Raw genomic sequence first — 20,576 nt, 5'->3', positions numbered from 1 at the left:
GATCCACCTGGCTGAGCTCGTTACAATCACTAGATCCCTTCCCCGCTGAGTCTGAGGATATAGGCCAGTTCTTTATTTAGTAACTCCTCGGACGTTTTAGCAGGGGGTCAGGTTCCTCCAAATCTGCCACCGATATGGGCAGTGTGTAACACACAGTTACCAATGCTTGCCTCTTCCACCTGGAGCATCTTGGAAGAAATTCATTCTCTTCTTCAAAGCTTGTCGGAAAGGGAGAGCCCATGGGTTCTGGAACAGTCAGGACAGCAGTTGAGGAGCTCCCACACTGTTTGCAAGTTTGCAGCTTTCATATGGTCCATGAACCTATTCAGGACCATTACACCTACCCAAATTTTATACGTCACTTGACTCAACCTCGCTTTGATCGTGTCTCTTGCCCATGCAGGGCCATTCCCATGGATCCTACACTAAACTTTGTCTATGGAAATAAACCATCTCTCTCACTTAGCAGAGATTTGTTTCCAGCATTGGTATTCCAGACGCCATTCCACCCTCCTCCCCAGGTCTGGGAAGATCAGATTTAACCTGACGCGGAGTCTTCTCTCCATTGGCAACTCTGCTGGAGCTGTAGTTGCATGGGGGTGGTCCTACAATCAAATTGGAACTGGGACAGTTTGCTATCCACTGAAGCTGCAGAGGGTTTCTTTAAAAACCAAAAGAACTGCGGATGCTGTAAATCAGGTACAAAAACAAAGTTGCTGGAAAAGCTCAGCAGGCCTGGAGCATCTGTGAAGGAGAAAACAGAGTTAACGTTTCAGGTCCGGTGACCCTTCCTCAGAACTCAGAGGGTTTCTTTAAACCTGCCTTCAAAGTTTGGACTGCTCTTTCCAACAGACCAATGGATGATAGATGGTATAGAGCTGTCCTTACACATTGATTACCATTCAAGTTTAGGGAATACTTAAATTCCCTGCCCATTACCTGTGACCAACACTTCTGGGAGTCCGTGTATTGGAAAAGATTTGGACAGTTTTTCTATTGTTGTCTCCCATTTGACAAATGAACTCTATGCATGTCCAGCCACTTTGAGTGGATATCCACAATGACTTAAGAACATTGAGCCCATGAAAGGACCTCCTAGTTGGTGTGTAAGCAAGTGCACAGTTTACCCAGGCTATTCCCAAAAATGTGGGGGAGCTGCTGACAACATTTGTCCTTGTTGGCATTGACGCACCAACTCAGCTATGTCTGCATCCAATCCAGCCACCAGGCATAGCTACAAGCCAATATCTCCACTTCAGAAACCTCTGGATGACCCTGGTGGAGTTCAGAAAATATCTGGCAAAGGCCTTTGTTTGGGACAATCACTCTAACTCACCATAATAATATGCTGTCCTCTACTGTGATCTGGTCCAAAAGAATTTAAATTCTAGTTCTGACGGCCCTTTGGTTTTCCCCATCATCACCAGCTGTTTCAGCTTTGTCAGAACCCAATCTTTCTACATCCAAATTCTGATATTGTCATTTGTCACCAGAAGTGTGTCCAGAAAATTTAAAACCATTACAGACTCTTCAACTGGTGATATCACTGATGGTGTATCTGCCAGCTCAATGTATCGGCATTTGCTACTTGGCCTCCCAGATAGTAGTCTAAATTGTAATTAAACACAGTCAGAATTAGAACCCACTGCTGAATTCAGCCTGAAGCTATGGGCAGCACTGCCTTGCCCTTTTTAAGTAGACCTAGCAGGTTTTGTGGTCCATTATTATTATAAAGATATTAGTGGAACTTCCTGATGCTAAATATGATTGCCATAACTTTCTTCTCTGTCTGGGTGCATTTACACTCTGCATTAGCCAATTTGCTGGATGCATACACTTTTTGGGCATTCCTCTCCATTGGGCCACCAAAGAGCTAATACTACCTCAATGCCATGTGGGAAGACATCACATGTCAATACCAAATCTCACTGGGGACAATAGTGTGCCAAGACCTGAGAGGATGATAGCTGTGTCTTCACTTCCCTGAAAATTTTGGCTTGGCTACGTGACCATTTCCAAGACTGACTCTTTTTTAAGAGTTGATGCAAAGGCATCAGAATGGAGGCCAGTTTATGTATGAACTTTCTGTAATAATTCACCAGCTCAAGGAAAGACCTAAGCTCCGGTAGCAACATGGAAACTGGGGCACCTTTGATCGCCTTCACTTTCTTGTTGATTCTGTAACCCAAGTAGATCACTTGGGATGCAAAGAACACACATTTTTCCCTTCCAAGGCACACACCCGCCTGCAAAAAATGTGCACCTTATTGGTCTTCCCCGTTATTAGCATGTCACCTCGATAAAGGACAACCTGGGGTAGACCTTGTAAAGTGTTCTCTTCATCCATTGAAAGATTACACAGGCTAGCAATACCCCAAATGGCAGTCTTGTATATGAGTACAAACCTTTATGGGTATTAACTCTAGCATAATTCTAGTAATCGTCATCTAGCTGTAAATGCAAGTACGCATGGCTCATGTCCAGCTTTGTGAAGGACAGACCCCATACCAGCTTTGTGTATAAATCCTAAATGCGAGGGATTGTGTATTTATACAGCTGTTTGTTTAAAATCCCCGCAAAGGCAAAGTGACACTTCGTTCTTCATAATCAGTGTGACTGGGGCTACCCATTCCACAAACTGGACTGGTTTGATGATTCGTTCACTTTCCAGGCTTCTGTTTTCTGCCTCAACTTTCGTCCGTAAGGCAAATAGCACTGGGTGGACCTTGCAGAATCCTGGAATTGCTTCCTGGTCAACGTGCAAGGCGGCCTTGGCTCCTTTGATAGATCTTCCTGGAAAACTTTAAGGTATTTAATTAGGACTTCACTCAGGCAGCCATTTTCCAGTCCAGGTGAATCTTTCTCAATTAATTTCACCCATCAAGCTTGGTCCTAAGCCTTTTAGTACAATTAGTGGTAACTGAACCAGAAGCTTTTCATATGAGACCGGAACCGATGTTGTACTCTTAATCTGTAAAGATTTCCCGATATAGGTTCTCAGTCTAGCCGAGGTCTCTTGTAAACTTAAGGGTTGGAATCCAGAGCAAATTTTCTTAAAGACCGGTTCTGCGATCAATGAAATGGCCACACCAGTATCAACCCAAATTCGAACCAGGTAGCTATTTAACCAGACGTTTCTTTTGATTGGTTCTGATTTGGATATTGCTAAGCAATTTAACTGTTCCAAACCAGATGTCGGTGGACTTTCCAGCGTGTGCACTTGGCCTATGAGTTCTTTTACTCAATTTAGGTCGAATGGGACTCTTTTGCTGTCTCGAGTCCACACACCAGCAGCAACTATAATGGCTTGCCGGCCTCTCAGCATCTCATTCATGGTAAACCAAAATTACATTCCTCTGCCAGCCATCTTATCCTAGTCAAACATTCTGATAGGGATTCCTGTGTTTCTTGAATTACTGAGTAAAACTGATGGTGTCTCAGAATTAGTGAAGGCTTCAGGTTGTAACATCACTTGACTAAATTTGTCAAATTTTTAAACGTTTTAGCATCTGGTACCTTAGGGAAAGTCAGACTCCTAATAACCAAAAAAGCTGCAGATCTACAAGCTGTCAGTAGAATTACTCAGTGCTTTTCATCCGCCCCAATATCATTTGCCCAGAAAAAATAACGCATTTTTTCCACGTATTGTGCCCACTCTTCGACAGCAGGGTGATGCCAGAAATGTTTACCCCAACTCAAAGAGCAAATTTCTTCAGGAGTGTGCTTTTCCCTCACTGTCACTAAAATAACTCCACAGAGGCTGATATCCCATCGCCAAATCCCACTATATTTATACGTGGAGTGTCCTTGACACTGATCCAGCCCCATCAGAACCAGCTTTCGGAGTGAACAGAACCTCTGACACTCTTGGTGTCATCTGTCAGCAGGGCTATCTGATTGGACTAGATTAACGGCCCTAATCAGGGAACTCATATGCTGTGAGGTTCACCTGGCTGATTGTCACAATCACTACACCATAGAATAAAATGGGAACGTTTATTTCTGATTTAAAAATATGATGAGAATGTTGAATTGTACAGGAAAGTTTCTCGTGGAGGCCTGACAGAGGTACAATCATAACTAATGACTGTGAAAAATGTATGATATGAATTGGTTGAAGATAGAAGATAGAGGGTTACACCAATAAATAGAAATTGGAGTGTAGGTATATGAAATATGGAAAAAGAAAGTCAGAAATCACAAGACAACAGGTTATAGTCCCACAGGTTTATTTGAAAACACAAAAAAGCTTTCAGAATTTCAGTCCTTCTACAGGTGTTAGTGAGAGAGGTAGTATCAGACACAGAATTTATAAGTAAAAGATCAAAGGGTCACACCACTGATGAGGGTGTATTAAACAAAACTAAGATGCTGTTAAATCTTTAATCAGTTGGAAGGTTTTAATTGATTAAGATGTATATGTAAATCCCCAAATTCTTTTCAAGTCACTGTTCTGAGAAAACTTAAGGCATAATCAGTGTAAAGAAGAGATGAAATTTTATGTCAAACAATTCATGTTAGGTGTCAGGCCTTGATTAGAATCTGTGTTTTGATTTGGAGTCAGACTGATTTTATTTCTAAAGTAGGAATTTATAAAATGCCACATTAACTGTCTAAATTGTGTGCTTTTTGAGCAAAATAGAATGCATCTGCGAATATAAATTCATCCCATAAATTTACGTCTGTGTACATGCTTGTGTGTGTGTGTGTGTGTGTGTGTGTGTGTGTGAGAGATTGTGTGTTGGGAGGCGAGGCCGGTACCACCAGGGGAAGACACATGGTCAACTTATCTGACCATACCCTTCAACTGGACGAGATTGAAATTCTCAGCTGAGGATTCAATTTCTGCCCCACTACCAAAATGGACCCCATTGGTCTCGTGGCAGACACAGAGGAATTCATCATGTGAATGAGACTCTGGGAATTCTTCCAAGATGTCATCAGCAAGCTCAATGAGGCAACCAATGAACTGGATCAGACAACAGAGAGATCCATAGGCGAGCGGGCAAAGAAGGAGTCGAATTGAACCCGTCCAGAGGGCCACTGCCCGGGCCTTGACAGGTATGTTCAAGCCATCAGAGAATGCGTGAATGCCAGATTTATCAGCCGCACTCACAAGGTAGTGCAAAACGTCACCCAGGCAGACCTCAACACCATCCAATCTCTCAAGACCAATCACAACATTGCCATCAAACCAGCAGACAAAGGAGGCGCCATCATCATACAGAATAGAATGGACTACTGCAAGGAAGTGTACTGACAACTGAACAACCAAGAACACTACAGACAACTACCTGCCGATCTGACCAAAGATCACACCCATCAACTGAACAGACTGGTCAAGACTTTTGATCCAATCCTTCAGAGTATCCTATGCACTCTCATTCTGCATGTGTACCGCGTAGGGGACTTCTACTGCCTTCCAAAGATACACAAAGCTAACACATCTTGATGTCCCATCGTATCAGGCAATGGGACCCTGTTGAGAACCTCTCTGCTTATGTCGAGAGCATCTTCAAACCCATTGTACAAGGAACCCCATGGCTTCTGTTGCGACACTACAGATTTCTTACAGAAACTCAGCACCCACAGACCAGTCAAACCAGGAACATTCCTCGATACATTGAACATTTCGGCACTCTGCACCAGCATCCCCCATGACGGAGTCATCGCCACAACAGCCTCAGTACTCAATACCAACAATTGCCAATTTCCAGACACCATCCTTCAACTCATCTGCTTCATCCTCGACAACAACGCCTTCATCTTCAAGAACCAGTCCTTCATCTAGATACAAGGAACAGCATGGGGACCAGATTTGTTCCCCAAATATGCCGACATTTTGATGTAGAGGTTCGAACAAGGCTTCTTTCCTGCACAGAACTCTGACCAACACTATATACTAGATACATTGAAGACATTTTCTTCCTTTGAACTCATGGTAAGGAATCACTGGTACAACTACATAGTGATATCAACAAGTTTCATCCAACCACCGGGCTTACCATAGATGACTTTTTAGAATCAGTCTCATTCTTGAACACGTGCATCTTCATCAGGGACGGACACCTCAATACCTCACTCTACTGCATGCCTACAGGTAATCTCACGATGCTGCACTTCTCTAGCTTCCACCCTAAACATGTTAAAACAGACATTCCCTACGGACTTGCCACACGCACACACAGGATCTGTTCAGACGAGGAGGATCGCGATGGACACCTGAAGGTGTTTGAGGATGTCCTCATAGGAATGGGATACAATGCTCAACTCATCGATCCCCAGTTCAGACGTGCCACAGTGAAAAACCGTAATGACCTCCTCAGAAGGCAGACACGGGATACGTCCAATAGGGTACCCTTCAGCGTCCAATACTTTCAGGGAGTGGAGAAATTATGCCATGTACTTCGCAGCTTTCAACACAGTATCGATGATGATGAGCACCTCATCAAGATCTTCCCCATGCCTCCACTTCTCGCCTTCAAACAACCGTCGGAATTACTCAGCATTCAGGGCAGCATCGACCATAAAACTATACAACCCTGTCATGGCAACCTCTCTCTCTCTCCCTCACACACACACTCACTCTCTTCCACACACATACACACGCACACAGACACACACATTCTACCACACACACAGTTTCTCTCTCTCTGTCACACCCACCCATACACACACACTCTCACTCTCTCCCTCACATAGTGCCCTGTTGCTGTTTTCTCCCCATACCTTTTGATCTCTTTATCCATAAGACTTATATCTAACTCCTTCTTTAAAATATTTAATGTTCTGGCCTTAACTATTTTCAGTGACATAGAATTTGACAGGCTCACTGCTCTCTGGATGAAGAAATTTCTCCTCATGTCAGTCCTAAATGGCCTACCTGTATCCTTAGACTGCGACTCCTAGTTCTGGACTACCTGATCACTAGCACCATCCTTTCCTGGGTTTACTGAGAGAAAACTGGTGCTATGTTTAACTTGAGGGTCACCGCACCTCAGTCAAGGTATGAGGTTAACAAGGCAGTGTCTTCATGTGATTTCAGCTGGTATAGGAATTGGACTGAGCTGACTGAGCTAACCTACCCCCAAGTTGGCTATACTCGCTGGAGCATATACACTGGAGCATACTCCATGGAGAAATGTGATGGAGACAGGTTCACCAAGCATGGCATCAAGGAAGCCTAGCAAAACTGAAGACAATGGAACCAGAGGTAAAGTCAGGATTGGTTTATGTCATAACTTGCATAAAGGAAGATAGTTGTGCTTGTGGAGGCCAGTCATTTCAGATGTAAGACATCTCAGCAGGAGTTCCTCAGGATAGTGAACTAGGCCTGACCATTTCCAGCTTCTTCATCATAAGGTCAGAAGTGGGGATATTCACTGATGATTGTGCAATGTTCAGCATCATTTGTAGTTCTGCAGATGCTGAAATAGTCCATGTCCAGAATGCAACAAGACCTGGACAACATTAAGACTTGGACTAATAGGCCGAAGTAACATCTGTGCTACACAAGATTTAGGCAATGACCATCTCCAACATGGCAAAATCCAGCCATTTTCCCTTGATGTTCAAAGGATTGATGTTCAAGAAGATAACTCACCACCACCTTTTCCAGGGGAATTAGGGATGAGTAATATATTCTAGCCCAGATAGTGACACTCATATATCATGAATGAATAAAAATTAAAGTTGAGAAATTCTGGAACAATAGTCTAATCAAGGGGCTTTAATAAATCTAATTCAAAGAGTAAAACTGAAGTTTATTGTCAGATTGATTTAGCTGCTGATATCTTTGTCAAACTGTCAGCTGGTGTGAACATTGCCTGTGATTCCATTTCCGCATGTTATCTAAATTATTTCCTTATTTTGTATTTTGAAGTTGAAATCTGCTGGTTTACTTTAAAATAATAATTACTCGAAGTTGAATGATTCATTAATATAAATGAGCCAGTGTAAAAAACAAACTGCATTGTTAAAGTCATTCAAAGAAGTTTTGACAATTTAAGTTGACAATTGTAAAAAGATAGACAGATATAGATGGATGGACAGATTATTGAAAAGTCATCGAGGAGCAGCTGCTAGATTGTGCTAATAATATACACAAAACCAACAATCTTAATTTATAGCATAATTAAGACAATCATTAAAATATAATAAAGTAGAAAAGAATTGCAAAATTTGGATTATTCAGCAATCAAATGATTGCAAGGTATTGCAAAATACGTGTCAATCTATGTTATGGGGTCTATTGAATGCTGCATTTTATAATAATGCCCATATGTTTTCAGAGATTATTTCATAATATTTATGTGCATCATTGATTTTGGGGTTGGGCTGTCTCATACCCTGTTCGTAATGTATCTTATTTTTGGAATAGTGTCTTTTCTCTTTTATTTTATTGCAGATTTATTTTGGTTTGGTTGTGGCTTAGATATAATGGCAATGGAAAATGGGATTCAAGACATTTCTGTTGAAGTCCAGACACAGCTTGATCCCTCTTTAAACAAGAGAACACATATATAGTTGTATGCATGTGTCAGAGTACCTTTAGTGAAATTTAATTAATGTTTTGGAGTAGGCACAGTTATAGTCCTCATTTCTGAACATGCTTGAGTCTGTTCACATACTCTTTGCTTCATCTGACATTCCAAACTGGCACTGGGGCTTAGGTAATTCTTAACACAATTAACACGTCAGCTTGAAATGTCATTGTGCTTGAGAAGACAAAGCATATGAAGTCTTCCGAGACAACAAGGTGCAGGGCTGGATGAACACAGCAGGCCAAGCAGCATCATAGGAGCAGAGAGGTTGACGTTTCGGGCCTGCGTGGAAGAATGTCACCTGATTAGTCATCCCATTTGAGATCTGAAATCACCTTAAATATAGATTTCAAATAGTTCAATGGAGGTTTGTTGCACAACTTTGTAATGATTAATGAGTGAAGATTAGAAAAATATATTTATGTTAATTGTGTTTAAAAACGTTCACAAATTAGCGAAGAGAATTGATTTTCAAAGCGTTTTCCATACAATGCATGGATATTAGCAAGACAGCTTGATTAGGCATGACAATACTGTCCCTGTTAAACTCAGCATGATGAATACGAAAAGTGCAATGTAAAGTGGGAGCTCCAGCAGCAGGTGGTGACAGTGAGGGAACAATAAAATGGACTCTCCTGGAAAAGAAAGAGAAGGCTAATGCAAAAGGGGGGATCCAGACAGTGGAATTTCTGAATCCACTGTCATCCACACAGTCATTCAATGTATGTAGTGTATAGAGTCCTTGTTTACCTTTAAGTTCCCTTCCTGGCTGTAATGATCATGTTACATAATATTGTAAGAATTCATTGAAATTTAAGGGAAAGCAATTGCATGACCAATTACAATTGAAGTTGATGCAGATAATATAATGAGTTGTAAAGACACCAGCGATTTGTGTCTGTCTCAGTCTTTGGGAACATCTGAACCTTTATTGAGGCTCAATCAAGAGTTTGTGCTTCTAGTCATGAAGCAGGGATAATTATTTCACTGGCACCAGATCATTACCTGTTGGGCTGAATGGCCTGTTTCCTCACTGTAGGGATTCTATGTTAAAGAAGGAACCTTTGATTTGATTGGGATGTGGTGAGTAACCAGAGAAGAAATTCCTCACACGAGATGAAGATGTAAACGTTACAGAAATAGCAACAAAAAACGACAATATCCCCCCGATCATCCTAGTCACATTGCAGCTGTCATTGTAGGGTAAATATTCACATGTAATTTTGTGATGGAAGGAAGTCAGGAGTCAGGTATAGAGTAGCTAACTCTTGCCTCCTAGTTCCCCATCTCTGAAACTTGATGGGGTGCAGGTGGATGTAATGTTTTACTGACGTAGGATAATACCATCATGACTCCTGCAGGAATGCCAGGCATCCATCCTCATGTTTCTTGTCACAGAGTAGCTGTCATTGTAGGGGAGATATTCACATGTGATTTGGTATGGAGATAAGTCAGGAATCAGGCATAGTGTTTTACTAATACAGTTTAATAACATTATAACTCCTGCCGGAATGCCAGGCATTCTCCAACATAATACCCTCGAGTTCTGGACCATTCTCATGTTAAGATGTGGCACTTGTGGTGTATGTGCTGACAATCCTTAGATCCTTGTATTATTCCAAAGCAAACTATCCCAGAGAAGCCAAGTGCCCATATTTCCTGATTCTGAGCTTAGAAAGAAAACAACATCATTTTCTTTACTTGAGCGCAGGTCTCAGTAGCAGCAGTACACAGTGACCTAAGAGGTATAGACAATGGCACTGACTGTAGCCAGGAAGGATCCTGAGCTTTAGTTATTGAGTTTCACAGTGACCTTGGCTACCACTGGCATTGCCTCCTCTCTCAACTGCACAGTTCCATGAGAGGATGTGGGTCCGTTCATCGATCACGTCCTTGGTAAAGTGTAGCCACCTCAGATTTTGCTTTTGCCTCAGAGGAATGTAGCAGAAGAGCTCCCTGAAGGTCCTTGAGAATCATGCTCCTCTGTATTCTTTACAAAGCAGTTCATCTTTGCACCATTTCCCTGTCAGTCTGTGATACTACAGGCACTACAATCGTATTCTTTGTTACTGAGACAGGTTTTGTTTTCCTGACAGGCCATCAAATCCACAGACCTCTATGTCAAGATTGAGCGTCATTCATAATGAATTCATAAAAGCTGATAAACTTCTCCACTAACAAAACACTTCTACTAACCACAGACCGCCAGACAAGAGTCAGACGGCACCTTTTTCTATTGATATTTTAAAATAGCATAGATTGTATGGAAGGAGGATTAGGGGTTCCTGCAAACAGCTGAACATTCAGCTGGGTATTAACTGGATGTGCAAGGTGCAGATAGGCTGGGTGTCAAATCAATGTTAGACTGGGACTGTTGTTGCTATATGCCTACACTGTATGCTTTCATGGGTATGTGAGCATATGCCCAATGTATCTGTACCACAGCCCTTCCCAAGATGGCAATCTGTGCAAAGATCCCTCTGTTCAAAATCAACACAGAGGTACCTCCCCACCCCGGGCCATTTCTGTTAAACACTTTGCCCCTCTTGCATGGAACTGAGCAGGGCTGTGGCTGTGACGTTTGTGACCAGAATATGTTTGTGACAGCTTGGCAATTGCACGATTCAGTTGAAGTGAACCTTCCAGAAAAGAATGGCCACTTGTTAAAACAAGGTCAGCCACGGTGGATCCCAAATAAATAGTTGATCTCTCGTTCTGAAGATTTCTGAAAAAGTCATACCAAACTCGAAATACCACCTTTGTTTGTCTCTCCATAGATTCTGCCAGACCCGCTGAGTTTCTCCAGCATTCTCTGTGTTTGTTTCAGATTTCCAGCATGTCACAACACAGAAAAGGCACTTTGGCCCTTCAGGTCTGCATTGAAAGTAACTACGACTGAAGGCATGCTAACATAATTTCCTGCACCTGTTCCATATCTTTGAATGTTACGAGATTTCAAGTCCTTGTCCAATTTTTTTTTACAGTTTGTCAGGTTTCAGGCTCAAATCCTCTCTGAATCTCCTGCCCTGTACTCTAAAACTACGTCCCCTCATATTTTTTAGTGTAATCAATTCATCTAGCCAGCATCTCTTTGAACTGTTGGAAGAAACTGGAGCACCCAGCAGAAACCCACCCTGACACTGGGAGAATGTGCAAACTCCACACAGACAGTAACCCAATGGTAGAATTGAACGTGGGTGCCGAGTGCTGTGTGGCATCAATGCTAATCACTGTGCCTTTGTGGGGACAAAAGAAAGCAAGGTAAGACAAGGTGAATAGAGTTGCAATGAGAATCCATGCAGACACAAAGTGAGTGAGCACTAAGTGGGCAAGTGAAGAGTCCTGAAGAGCATCCGGGGCCCGTCCATGAATTGGCTGCCTGTTCCTGTAGACAAGACAGTGTCCTGGCAGCAGCATTGCAATGAAAGGTGTCGCTATGCTCCATGCTGCAGCACTGAAGTGGAGAACTCCATTGGGTAGTGAAGATGTGCCATGAGGGTGCATTTATATTAGTAAGTGTTCAATGCCAAATCACCTGGTAACTGCTTGGAATTCCATGTCAGGAATTGCAGGATGAGGAGGGAGAGTGATAAACTGCATATTAATGAAATGGGATTAATTAATAATAACCTGCTAATGCATCCAAATGGATGTTAATAAATAACTCATTGCTACCATTGAGATTCTCATCTCAATCAGACTTTGTCACCTCGATGTTGAGGATCTCATTTCTGATAATCTCTCCTGATTTTCCCATATTGTTCAAAAACAGGGAAGAATTTTATACTAGGTCACCATCAGGCTGTCTTTTTTTTAACTCTAAGTTTCTTGGAATTCACCCATCACCATCTGTCATGGTCAGATTCACCAATATCCCCAAAGCATTATCCTGCGGCTCTGGATTACTTTAAGGCCAGTGACATTTCTCATACACTATTCAAACATAAGAAATGGTTTTGCATAGAAAAATACACACTTAAAACCATTTTAATCAATTTCATTCCACATATAATGATCAGACTGTGTCCTACTGCTCTATTAGCCAGGATTGCTATCTTTATAGAACAAGGAAATAAACTCCTGATTATTTTTGGTGAATATGGACCTGTCTGTTAGGATTCTATCTGGTAACAAGGCAGAAAGTTCCTCCACTGAAGTATCATTGGATAGTCTATGGAAAACGGACACTTGAACAGAGGTGTGGCATCAGACAGTTATACAGAATGAGTCTTTCACTCTCTCCTCACAGTGTAGATCCAACACTAAAGCAGCAGGGTCATCACAGGATCAAGGTGTTGGAATGTCTATAAAAACAGATTCCACAGAGAAACCCTCAAGTAAGGACAACAATGGAGCAAAAACTATTAGAATATTCACCTGATATGTATTAAGTTTTTATTGAAATAATTTGCTCGCCTACAGTTTGACTGAACATGACTGGGAGCAGGAAAATACAAGAACACAGTCAAAGAGAAGGGGATAAATCATGGCAGATAGAGTGTGACAAAAGAGTAGGTCAATCAATTTTTAGATGAGAAAGCCAAATCAGAAAATTGTCTTAATGCTGAGGAGCTTAGAGCATTGATGGAGCAAACATTTTAGGTGCCTATGCCAGAATCTCTGAAAGCCGGAGCAAAAACAGAAAGCAAAATCACAAAAGGCTGAAGGATGTTGGGATTTTAGCTCAAGAGGTCTGATTTTGGTCATGAGGAAGATGTGCAGAGTCTTGGCCAGACCTCCATCTGGAGCACAGCATCTGACAGAATGTCACTGGGGCCCCTAGAATAGTACAGTGGCTCAGTGGTTAGCACTGCTGCCTCACAGGGCCAGGGACCCAGGGCCGATTCCAACCTCGGGCGATTCTCTGTGCGGAGATTACACATTCACCCTGTGTATGCTTGGGTTTCCACCAGGTGCTCCGCTTTCCTCCCACAGTCCAAAGATGTGCTGGCTAGGTGGATTGGCCATGCTAAATTGCCCATAGTGTTCAGGATATGTAGATTAAGTTAACCATGGGAAATGCAGGGTTACAGGGAAAGTAGTAGGGGGATGGGTCTGGGTGGGATGGTCTTCAGAAGGTTGGTGTGGACTTGTTGGCTGAAGGGCCTGTTTCTGCACTGTAGGGATTCTATGATCTAATTATCTCCGGGTTTACAGGGTTAAAGGATAATTTAATCAGCATAGTCCATATTCTGGTTTGTATTCGCTTGTCTTTTAAATACTGAGGGACAATATGATTGTGGTGTTTATAAAGAGAAACGGATTTGATCGGGTAGATACAGAGGGACAGTTTGCCCCTGGTGAGGGAATCCAGAACAAGGGGTAATAATCTGAGAATTAGAGCTGGTTTGTTCATGTTTGAGATCAGGAAGCTACTGATTCTCTATCACTATTTTACATCTTTACCTCTCAATGAGAACAGTGGAAAATAATATCTAGCAAAAATAAAACTGTCTGTGAAATCACATCGTTTACACAGTTGCACAGTCACAATCCAACTCAGAGAGTGAGGGATTTGGAATAATCTGCCTGGTGCAGAAGTACAGACTGTAACAGTGAGTTGTTCAAAATACAGCTCAATGCAGTCATCGAAACATTATTAAGGTTTTGAGGTTATTGATGTAGTTGATGGTAGAGGCAAATATCAGTGCTTTAAGTCCCTTTTGAATCTCCTGAAATTACTGGCTATATGACATTTCTGTTGTGATATTTTATATATGCAGAGTTCCAAAATCATGAGCAACTGTGTCAGTGATACTCCACAGCACGGAATTGTTATCCTGTTGGGAATCAGAACAAGATGTACAAACAGAATCTACACAGCAACAATTGAGGTTTCTCATTGTCTGATGCTCATTGACTATCAATCTAATCTTATAAAAAAAGATTGTATTCTTACTTCTACCAATACAGGGGAGAAACAGAAGGAGCTGAGCCAAATACAGTGAATCAAATTGCGGACTGTGTTAATCACCTGGATCTTTTTCACAAATAGGCTCTCAGCTTTCAGTGAAACTTTCAGCTGAGGACAAATAAATAAAACAAACAAAATAAAGTGAATACAAATTTAGATCATACTCCACAGGTTTGACCAGAATTAGATTTAATCTTGGAAGTGAAATGAGCTGCAACTCACAGGATGGGAGGAGTTAGTGAGAGAAATTACTTGGAGATCAGAATTAGAATCATAAGGATTATTGGCAGAGTTACATTTGTGTTGGTTGAAGTTCTTAAATAAGCAAAAAAAAATTATTGCATTATTTATAACCTGGTATATCTGTGATTTTCATGTGCAAATGCATCACAATCATATTTGCTCAGAAGTCTAGGCCGAGAGACGGTGTTGCTCACCTGGACCTTAATCACAAATAGATTTTCACCTTTCAGTGAAACGTTCAGCTGAGGACAAATAAACAAAAGAAAGTGAATACAAATTTCGACCATGCCCGATAGATTTATCTCGAATTAAACTTAATCTTGAGAGGGAGGTAGAGCGTTGGGAATTTTTAGGTGTTTCTCTCCATTATCATCTCTCGATCTCACATTTCCCACTCTGCTGCATTTTCGCATCTGAACTCAGGACCTGCTTCTGTTCAGTGTCAGCCATTTCTGTGCATTGTCTGAGTATTTATTTTAACAGGCAACTGACACACTCTGTTCTTTCTTAATCTATGACCCTGAGAACTAGGGTGTGACATTGGTTTGACTAGATATCCATTTTAATCTATTTAACCTGCTTTCTCCTCAACTAGTCTATGAAAATACTAGATCTTATCTATACACATGTGTCAAAACTATGCTCCGACCTACATTAGCACCACATGCCCGCACTAGACCCATAGTCTTGACATTTCATATAGTTGTAGAAGTGCTGTTTAAAGTGTGTGGGGTTTCCAACCACAATTACTAGCCCAAGAAATGCGTTCCAGATTCCCATCAAACTCTGAGTGAATTTTGATTTCCTCTAATCCCCTCGAAACCTGCTGTCTTTTATCAAAAATGTGTGCCCTTTCTTATTGACCCCTCAACCAAGGGGAACAAATGTTTTCTATCCACCCTGCCCATGCCCCTCATAATCCTATAGACTTCTATCACATTCCCCCTCAACCTTCTCTGTTTGAAAGAAACGTTGAATGAATCATTTTATTGTCACGTGTATTTTACATTGAGAAAAACAGTAAAACACAGTGAAAAGCTTTTCCATTGTCACAATGATTCAAACTCTTTTTGAACAGTGTTATGAGTAAGACAAAATAGAGAACTATAGCTTAATGAGAGTCCATCAGTACTCAGACAGCTCATCATCAACGATGCCTGCACTGCCATTCCCTCTTTACCACCGAGCCGCCGTCTACACTGGAACTAACCAATGCTGAATCTGCCACTCTTCAGGTGCCATATTTCACTGCTGGGCCAATTCACCTCTGCCACCAACTCACTGCCACCTGCGCTGGACCTGCCAATGTGCATCTCTCTTCGCTGGGTCCCCCTCATTGATGTCACTGTGATTTCCTTCTGCAAACAAACTGAGCTTAACCAGTCTTGCCACATCGATGAATCAGTCCATTCCAAGCAACATGCTGGTGAATCTCCTCCTCACCCCCCACCCTCCAGTGCAACCGCCTCCTTCCTGTAGTGTGGTGATCAGAACTGCACACAGTACTCCAGCTGTAGCCTAACCAAAGTCCTGTACAGCTCCAACAAACTTCTCTGGTCTTATAGTCTATTTCTTAAGTGATAAAGGCAAGTGGCCCCTATGCCTTCTTTATTACACGGTTAACCGTCCTTATGACATTCATCGAGTTGTGGACAAGCACCTCAAGATTCCACTGTGCTGTTGATCTTCCTGGTACCATAACATTAATTGAGTAATCCCTTGAGTACTTACTTTTTCCAAAATACAAGGCCTCACATTTATCAGGGTTAAAGTCCATCTACCAGATCAATCACTTCATAATCTCCAGTAACCTAAGTCCTTCTTCCTTCTTGTCAACCACCTGACAAACATTTGCATCGTCCACAAACGCACTTGTCATTCTGCACACTGCCCTTCCCTCATCAATACATTATCATCTTTATTCTTTATATCTATCAGAAACAATAAGGAACCCAGCACTGCTCCCTGTGGTAAGTAACTGCACACTGGGCTCCAGTCACACAAACAGCCTTCTATCACCACCCTCTGTCTCCTATCACTAAGCCAAAGACGTTCTGTGCTCTTGATAATCTGAAGGTATGTGTTGCTTTCAGAATCGTGCTTGGATGATTAGGCAGCTGCTGCTTGTTTCTGGGAAAGTGAAACACAGAACTGAAACTGCAACTGGAGGGAAAATTAAAAAAGCAGAGTGACTAATAATAGAACAGGCTGTGTGAATGATTCACATTTCAGCTACGGTTACAGTCATTCCAGAGTTTGCAAATAAAGTGAGAGATTGGAAAATCCACCCCTTTATATACCAAGCTGGAGGTCAGAGTTTATGGTCTGAAGTTGTTGAACTCAACGAAGGCGGTAAAGTGCTTAAACAAAGTGTGAAGAGCCTTTTATCCAGCTTTCAATGGTATTTCCTGAAATGTGGTTGGGTCCCAGTACAAACTGCTGGATCCCTAGGCAGGTGGGTCAGGGTCAAGGCCTGAGGGAGGTGTAGTTGGGGATGTGTGACTTATTTCTGGGCTTAGTTTAATAGTTTTTCAGGAGTTAGATCATTTATTTAATTGTCTAACCTTTCCTGAGTAATTTTTCACTTAAACTTGCCAGAATCCTGCAAAGTCTCTGATTTAAACAGATGTTTTCAAAGGGTTTCAGGCAGAGTGGAACTGCACAGTGGAGAATTCAATTTTCTGCAGAATTTGCTGTGATAGGGATTTTACAACCCCTAGCTATGCTGGCATTGGAAAAGTCAGCCATAGTGACTGCATCACTGTTTCATGTTTGTGATTTCAGTTAAAGCTGTCCTTTATTTTGCTGTGAACACCCACTCCAGACATTCCTCCAACATTACCTCTTTTCAATTATACTCTATGCCATGACTGATAAAATCAAGTTGCAACTTGGGGACAAAAAAGCAACAGCTAGTCATGAAGAGTATAAGTTACCAGGTAACAACAATGACGTTTTATTTGCATGCAGCATGCAATCCACAGAAGGGCATTTATGTGGAGAACTCACCAATGGCTGATAATGCTCCAGATTTTGGTAAACCATAAAAGAACCTTCAGGTCAAACAGTGAGTCTCTACATTAACACTGTCAATAGCATAAGACATCAGAGCACTAAGGTAGACAATACGTTTTTTCAAAACTAAGTTTCACTTGCAAATATTTCACATCACATTGATTTTACTCTATTCATTTGAGCATCATCATTATTAATTCAGTCTCGCATTGTCGGAGAGATTTTCTTTGACATTTAGTCTTTCGTGGAATGTCAGAATTTGCCGTCCATACCTATTTGACTTTGCAATGAGTGACTTGTTCACAGGTGGATAAGAGTTAAGCAAATTATTGTGAGTCCGGATTAACAGTTTGGCCAGAGCAGGCAATGGGGGAGGTGATGGCTTAGTCGTATTCTCGCTACAGCACATGGTGGTATTTAAATTCAATAACAAATTCGGGAATTAAGAGTCTAATGACAACCATGAATCCATTGTCGATTGTTGGGGGAAAAACCCATCTGGTTCACTGATGCCCTTGAGGGAAGAAAATCTGCCATCCTCACCTGGTCCGGCCTATATGTGACTCCAGCCCCACTGCAATGTAGTTGATTCTTAACTGCCCTCTGGGCAATATATGCTGCCTAGCCATTGATGCCCTCATACCATGAATGAATGAAAGAAAAAAAAAATGACAGATGTCCTTCCTGAAGGAAAGGTATCAGTTGTTCCATGGGGTTGAATTTTCCCAGAAGTTGGCTAAGCATCGATTTTAGAGGGTTTCATAGAAAGTTTATCTCTGTGAGCGGTTACCTCTCAACATTCTCCATAACTTGCCTCTGTACCACTCCTCAATGGATCCCCCCTCATCAGATCTTCCCTTTCACCAGGGGACACGACCAGTATCTCCAGGGATTCCTGGCATTGATGCCATGGTTAATGCCCAGCAGTGCAGCAAGATGAAGTGCAGTCAGTCAGGAGATACCCTGCACAGTGCAAATACTAGTGGGGAACCAAAAAGAAATGATTCACAGGGCATAGAGGTGGCATTTCAGTGTATGTGCATGACAACAACTTACATTTGTGACTGCGCTAAACAGTCAGGTAAAATGTAAGACTTCAAGCTCTGTTTGAATCATGGGCTCATAGAATCCTTACCGTGTGCAAAGAGGTCATTTGGCCCCTCAAGTTGGCACCAACTCTCCAAACAGAATCCTACCCAGGCACACTTCCCTACCCTATCTCCGTAACCCCACATTTACCATGGGTAACTCAGCTAGCCTGCACATCTCTGGACACCACATGGCAATTTAGGATGGCCAAACCACCTAACCTGCAAATCTTTGGATTGTAGGAGGAAATTGGAGCACCCAGAAAAAATCTGCACAGACATGTGGAGAACATGGAAACTCCACTTAGCAAGTCACCGGACGCAGTGAGGCAGCAGTGCTAACCATTGTGCCAACGTGGGGGCAATGCACAAAAAATGCAAGGTAAGACAAGGTGAGTTTGAGATGCAATGAGCATCCAAGCAGACACAAAGTGAGAGAGCACTGAGAATGCAAGTGAAGAGTCCTGAAGAGCTTTCTGGACCCATCCATGAGCTGGCTGCCTGTTCCTGCACACAGTGTTCTGGCAGCAGCAGCATTGCAATGAAAAGTCTCGATGTACTCTATGCTGCGGCATTGTATTGAGATGGATAGAAAACTGGTTGGCAGAGAGGAAACAAAGAGTGGGAATTAATGGGTCCTTTTCAAATTGACAGTGCCACAGGATCGGTGCTGGGACCCCAGCTATTCATAATATATGCTAATGATATGGATGGGGGAACAAAATGTAACATCTCAAAGTTTGCAGATGATATCGAGTTGAACAGGAGGGTGAACTGTGATGAAGATGCGGAGATCCTTCAGCATTCTGGACAGTTTCTTGAGTGGGCAAATCAATGGCAGATGCAGTATAATTTCAATAAATGTGATGTTATTCATTTCGGAAGGAAAAAGAAGAAAGCAGACTATTACCTGAATGGCTGTAAATTAAGAGAGGTGATTGTGCAGCGGGACCTGTGTATCCTTGTGCATTATTTGCTGAAGGTAAGCATACAAGTGCAGCATGTGGTAAAGAAGGCAAATGTTACGTTGGCCTACATTGCGAGAGGTTTTGAGTACAGGTGCAGGGATACATTTAGGCCACACCTAAAATATTGTGTAGTTTTGGTCTCCTTTTCTGAGGAAGGATGCTCTTGCTCTCAAGGGAGTACAGCAAAAGTTTACCAGGCTGATTCTCGGGATGGTGGGACTGACAAATGAGGACAGATTGACGAGGTTAGGATTGTTTTTGCTACAATTCAGACAAATGAGGGGGGATTTCATAGAGACTGATAAAATTCTAATAAGACTAGTCAGATTAGATGCAGGGAGGATGTTCCTGATGGTGGATATGTCCAGAACCAGGGGTCACAGTCTGAGGATTCAGGGTAGACTATTTAGGACAGAGATGAGATATTTTTTCAACCAAAGCCTGTGGAATTCATTACCATAGGAAGTATTTGATGCCAAAACAAAAACCTGGGGCGAGTTTCTATGAAATGGAGAACTCTGTTGGGGATTGGAGATGTGCTGCAAGGGTGCACTGATGGTAGTACGTGTTCAATGCCAACGTTCAGGGATGGGGGTGCAATTGGTCATTGCCCCTGGAATGCCCTGAGATGTAAGTAACTGATGGAAGTGCAGAGAAGCAAGCAGTGGTCTGGAATCTCCTGGTAAATGCTCGGAATTCCACGTTGGGAATTTGTCAGGGTTGGGAGGTCGGGTATGGAGAATGATAAACTGCATATTAATGAGGGGAGATCAGTCAATGATACTTGTTGACTCAGCCAAGTGAA

The 20,576-nt window shown here is 42.1% G+C and overlaps 1 protein-coding gene across 1 annotated transcript in view; it reads right to left on the bottom strand.

Annotated features, from left to right (window-relative positions):
- The window catches only part of LOC109919972 (sodium- and chloride-dependent neutral and basic amino acid transporter B(0+)-like), a 225,969-nt gene that overhangs the window by 199,387 nt on the left and 6,006 nt on the right, over positions 1–20,576 (bottom strand). Inside the window, 3 exon segments of the mRNA XM_048604958.1 lie at positions 14,443–14,565; positions 14,710–14,772; positions 14,895–14,942. Of these exon segments, the coding sequence (XP_048460915.1) occupies positions 14,443–14,565; positions 14,710–14,772; positions 14,895–14,942 (234 nt within the window).

Source organism: Rhincodon typus, chromosome 14 (genome assembly GCF_021869965.1).
Source record: "Rhincodon typus isolate 14 chromosome 14, sRhiTyp1.1, whole genome shotgun sequence".
Lineage (NCBI taxonomy): Eukaryota > Metazoa > Chordata > Chondrichthyes > Orectolobiformes > Rhincodontidae > Rhincodon > Rhincodon typus.
The sequence above is the reverse complement of the archived record's forward strand: the minus strand, read 5'-3'. Positions and strand labels throughout refer to the sequence as shown.